General features: G+C 37.2%; 1 protein-coding gene across 1 annotated transcript in view; it reads left to right on the top strand.

Annotated features, from left to right (window-relative positions):
* syne1a (spectrin repeat containing, nuclear envelope 1a) overlaps positions 1–6,000 on the top strand; it is a 187,184-nt gene that overhangs the window by 174,646 nt on the left and 6,538 nt on the right. The window contains 4 exon segments of the mRNA XM_042503721.1: positions 2,785–2,913; positions 3,243–3,506; positions 4,198–4,287; positions 4,922–4,980. Coding sequence (XP_042359655.1) covers positions 2,785–2,913; positions 3,243–3,506; positions 4,198–4,287; positions 4,922–4,980 — 542 coding nt within the window.

Raw genomic sequence — 6,000 nt, 5'->3', positions numbered from 1 at the left:
AAATATATATAATAATATAATAATATATAGAATTTGTCATTAAAGACAATCCAAACACCTGAATAATCGGCTAAAACGATAAATTCGATTTCTGTCAATTTTAGTAAGACTTCACCGCCAAATCTAAACTTTGAAAAGAAATGAGGTGTCAGGAGGATTAGCTCTGAGAGTTGAGCATTGTTTCATGATCAGAAGGTTAAGAGATCAAATCTTACAGGCAACAGAAAATTTAGTTCCTGCACTGTGTTGAAAATTTGGCTGATAGATGACGCAGGCCGAAAATCAAATTCTTGGCAACGAAAATTCACTAAATAAAGTCAGTAAAGAATCATCTTAAAATATAAATATCTTTGTCATTAAGACAACCAAAACACTTCACCTGATTTATCGGGTATAATAATAAATCTGATGTCTGTCAATTTCAGACAGACTTCACTTCCAAAATGAAACTGAGGTGAAGTGTCAAAAGGATTGGCTCAGAGAAATAGAGCGCTTGCTTTGTAAGCAGAAGGTTGTGAGGTCAAATCTCACAGGGAACCAAATACTTGGTTCCTGGAGTGTGTTGAAAAATGCAAAATGACTTTTTTTAGACAAACTAAATAGAGTCATAAAATTAACATCTGAGAATATATATAAACTTTGTCATAAAGACAATCCAAACACTTCACCTGATTTACCGGCTAAAATGATATATCACTCAGCTATATATCGTATATCCTTTCAGCAGATAAAGCAAGTGAAGTGTTTGGGTCGTCTTATTGACAAAATTATATGTATTTCAAGATTAAATATGATATTTATAACATAAGATTTAAGATAATAATATACAGTTTGGTACTGTGACGCACTTTGTAACTCTGTAAATAAAATCCCGGCTAATATCTGTGTGTTCTTTTGATATAAGGGTCATATGGCCAGGAAACAGAAAATTCTGTATCGGCAGTGACGTCTGTCAATTTTAGACAGACTTCACTGGCAAAAGTAAACTTCGAAAATTGTTGCCAGGAGGATTAGCTCTGAGAGTTGAGGCGCTTGCTTCATGACTGAAACGTTGTGAGATTAAATCTTACTGGGAACAGAAAATTTGGTTCCTGCAGTGTTTTGAAAATTTGACTGATAAATCAGTCAGGCTGAAATTAAAATTCTTGGCAAGGAAAATACACTAAATAAAGTCAGTCAAAAATCATCTTAAAATATATGTAACTTTCATCGAGAACTCATCAAGATAACCCAAACATTTCTCCTTATTTATCGACTAAAACGATATATATCACTCAGCTATTTATCGTATATCCTTTTGGCAAATAAAGTAGGTGTTTGGGTTGTCTTATTGACAAAATTGTATATATGTATTTGTATTTTAAGATGAAGATTAAGATATATGTATATGTATTTTAAGATTAAATTTAATGTTTAAGATGTAAGATTTAAGATGATAATATCCAGTTTGGTATTGTGAAGCACTTTGTAAAATTTTGGCTAATAGCTGTCTGTTCTGCTAATATAAGGGTCATATGGCCAGAAAACAGAAAATTCTGTATCGACAGTGACGTCTATCAATTTTAGACAGACAGACACTGCAAAAACAAAACTTGGAAAATTGAAATGGTGCCAGGAGGATTAGCTCCGAGAGTTAAGGCGCTTGCATCATGACCAGTAGGTTGTGAGTTCAAATCTTACTGGGAACAGAAAATTTGTTTTCTGCTGTGTGTCGTCTTTAAGATGATAATATATAGTTTGGTATTGTAAAGCACTTTGTAACTCTGTCAATAAATTTTTGGCTAATATCTGTCTGCACCGTTTGGTGCTTGGGCCCTAATAATTCTTTGCATCCCAAGAGGGTCCTTGCAACGGTCAGTGGCCGGGCCCTAAAAATGACAAAAAAAGAAATACTATAGTATGGTGAAAATTGTCGAAATATGACATCTCCAAAAAACAGCTGAAAATCACTTAGTATAGCTTATCGAGGCCTGTCATAATATATAATGTCAAACAAACGCCCCCATAAAATAGCATGTCAAAAAATGACCAAAAAAGCAATACTATAGTATGGCAAAAATGCCAAAATATGACATGTCCAAAAAACTGCTGAAAACCACTTAGTATAGCATGTGGAGGCATGTTATAGTATATAATGTTTAAAAAACATTCAAAAATGTCCAGAAACCCCATTAAATAGCATGTCAAAAAAATGACCAAAAAAGACATGCTAAAGTATGGCGAAAAACGTCAGATTTTGACATGCCGCGAAAATGGCTGAAAACAATCTTCTATATCTTGGGGAGTCACGTCATAGCAAGCAATGTTGCCAAAAAGGCCTAAAAAGTCCTGATTTATCATGTCGAGAAAATGGCCGAAACCGCCTAGTATAGCAAAAAACATCAAATTTTGACATGTCCCAAAAATGGCTGAAAAGGACCCAATATATCTTGGGGAGTGGCTGAAAATTGTATGGCAAAAAACATCATTTTTTCCCACTTTGTATACTATGAGGCATCTCTACAAGTTATAATATGTTGTTGTCAGGCATTTTTTGGACGTCATTTTTTTCGACATTCTGTAGTATGAAGTGTCTCGACATGTTATACTATGTGGTTTATGCTATTTTGGATGACATACTGTAGTATGACTTTTTGGTTGTATTTTGGACAACATGCTATAACTAAGACTTTTTTATGGTATTTCGGATGACGTTGCTTTGATACAGTGGTCTTAAAGTTATCACAAACTGAGACTGTTAAGTTGAGCTATCTTATAATCAATGTTTACCATCTTTCCTTCCAGGAGTTCCATGAGATGAGCCACGGTCTGCTGCTGTGGCTGGAGAACATCGACCGCAGGAGGAACGAGGTGGTGCCCATCCCCCCTAAACTGGATCGTGAAACATTAAGAGCTCATCACAAAACACTGACGGTATGTCTCTCTATAAAACAAGTTGCCATACATAAACCTTTTATTAAACGGTTTAAGAACCCTGATAACAAATGTTATGTAACAGGGTTAGAAAATGTATACAGTAACATTAACAAGTTATCTAATGTATCATATAAAAAGTTATATATGATGAACTCTAACAGCTAAGTATATTAATATATAAATAACAAAAAAATAAGCACATGAACTGCACATCTTTGTTTACCCTCAAAACTGCCACATAGATTTGCCATTTTACAATCTAGAGAGACATACTGAACAGTGAAGCCAGTGACATTGACTCCTCTGATTCTCTTTTTTTCCCGCAGCAAATCAAGCGCGAGCTGCTGGACTCGCAGCAGAAGGTGTCCTCTCTTCAGGAGCTTTCAGCTCAGCTGCTGGTCAACACTAAACCTCAGACTTTGCTGCCGTTGTCGCAGGCCTCGGAGCAGATACAGGCTCAGGGCAGTGAGTGTCTGGAGGCTGAGGAGAAGGTGCACGTGATCCTGAACAGGCTGAGACTGCTTCTGAGGGAGGTCAGCTCAGATCTTGAGGGGTTGGAGAGGAGACTGGAGTACAAAGACACAAGCCAGGTCAGAACAAAAATAATTCACTCCATTATGCCTCTTTAAAACATATTTCCCTGTTCATCACTCACTCTACACTCTTCTACACACACAATCACGCTTCATACGTGCACTCGTTTCAGGAACATTTTAGTCTGGTCTCCCTTTTTACACCTGACATGGCAATGCTTGAATAGATAGCCCAGCAGATGGCGGTAATACAACACTAATGAATGGCACCCACCATAAAACTCACCAGCAATGTATTTACTATTTAACAAGTTTGCGAGGAGAGTAATGTTGTTTGTGATCCAGTTGAATGAGAAACACACATCCAATTCAAATGCATCATCAATGAGCCTTGTGATTGGCTCACACACTCCATGTGAATGTGTCTTGCATCAGACAAACTTAACCCCTTTATGTGCTTGTTCCTGTGATGTTACTGCTGTCATTCACAACTCAGCCATACCAGCATTTTCTGTGAAATGTTGTCAACGCAGACTTACGCTCCAATGATTTCCCTGAATATCAATCTCTGCTTCCATACACATATGACCTTATTCAAGAAATGTTCCTGAACATTTCAGGGACAGACTCTGTGTGTGTGTGTGCGTGTGTGTGTGTGTGAGAGAGAGAGAGAAAAGGGGGCTTGAGTAGCAGTTTTATGTAGATCCAAACATTATTGTGATTGTTGTTGTTTTGATCTATTTTTCAGGATGTCTTACCATTGCCTGTGGGCAAATCAGAAGTCTGTGGATCAGCTGCTCCCAAGTCAGCAGCGACTGCCCAAAGTCGCAAAAGATTGGTAATGTTTTCCCTCATAATATCTAGTAGAGGGGGCTTAGCCTCCATGCTGAATAATAAACAACAAAATAACTTAACAGCCAACCTACCTTTTCCTTTTTGTTCCCTAGTGTCTCAGATTTTCCCACTCTTATCACCCCATTTATTTTTATTGTTAATATAAATGTTTGCCCTTTTTCAATTGCTCTGCAAACATGTACATAAAAAAAATGTTGCTGCCCCCCCACCTCCCTCACTTCTCCCTTTTTTGAGATGTTTTTGCCACCCACACCATGTTGATCTGCCAAAAATGTACAAGAAAACCTGGCTTTTCGTTTCACACGATGAAACAGTAGTTCTCATTTTGGAATCCCTGTATGTATAAAATAAATTACATTTTATTCTGTTTTACCACGTTAAATTTAAACATATTTTAATAATATCAGGATTTACTCATGAGAAGCCAGATTTCTTGGTTCTGAAAGTCAATCACCATCATTGATTATGTTGCTGCTCTTTGGTTGTTGATGATTCCTTCTCTAGCGATGTTATGGCTCCTTATGGTTTTTCTCTCATCTGAGGCTTTGCCTTTATTTGCCCTTGACTGAAACATTCTTTTCTTTCTTTTACCCCTCCCTGCTCATTGCGTGGTACAGCCCCGAGGCAAAAGTAGTCAGGTCAACCCAGGACACCCTGAGAGCGGCCCGCGCCACAGGTACCTCTCTCCTGGACTTTAGAAACACGGGATGATGATGGAACCAAAGCTATGCCTGAATAGAAACCTGATTTTTACTCATTCAACCCATGAGAGAATCAATCACAATCAGCCATGTTTTACTCATTGTAAATTATGTTAGACCTTTTAACCTCTTAAATTGATTGGTTTGAAGGCTTTAACCCTGCGTTCCATGATCCTCCCTTATTCTAGAGACCATATTACCAGCTCTTAAACGAGTGGGGAATCGCCTACATCAGGCCGCTCCCTTTCTCCTTTAATGTTTTCACTGCTTCTGCTGCTTTTTGAATGGCATCATGAAATATTGCCATCATACTTTTGCTTTCCTCTCAGAGTGACTGTAGTACTCTCCTGGCCCACTAGATGGCATTATCTGAATCCTCCCTTCCTCATTCCCTTAGCTGTTTTTCTTTCTCATGTTTCCTTGCTGTTTCTTTCTGTTCATAGTTGAAAGCAGAATATGACACATACTCCTGCCCTTTATTTCCTTCTACCTTAACTCCCACTTTCTTTCCTATGTACTGTAGTAGGTCATAAAAAAGGTCAAAAAGTGATAGTATAGTATGTCAAAGTACCACAAAAAAGTCAGCTTAGTATGTCGTCCAAAACAGCATAAGAGCCTCATTCTCTAGTATGTGGTCAAAAGAAACGTATGTATAGTATGTCAGCCAAAATAGCACCAAAAAAGTCAAAGTATAGCATGTCGTCTGAAATAGCACCAAAAAGTTACAGTACAGTGTTGTCAAAAGTATCACAAAAAACTTGGCATAGTATGTCGTCCAAAACAGCAAAAAAAACTTGTGCTCTAGTATGTAATCAAAAGAAACTTTAAAAAATATAATGTATAGTATGTCATCCAAAACAGCACCAAAAAGTCATACTATAGTGTTGTCAAAATTAGTATCAAAAAGTTGTACTATAGTATGTTGTGCAAAATAGCACCAAAAAGTCATACTATAGTATGTCGTCAAAATAGCACCAAAAAGTCACACTATAGTG

The sequence above is a fragment of the Plectropomus leopardus genome, chromosome 16 (assembly GCF_008729295.1).
Source record: "Plectropomus leopardus isolate mb chromosome 16, YSFRI_Pleo_2.0, whole genome shotgun sequence".
NCBI classification, from domain to species: Eukaryota; Metazoa; Chordata; class Actinopteri; order Perciformes; family Serranidae; genus Plectropomus; species Plectropomus leopardus.
This window is presented reverse-complemented; position numbering and strand designations above follow the sequence as displayed.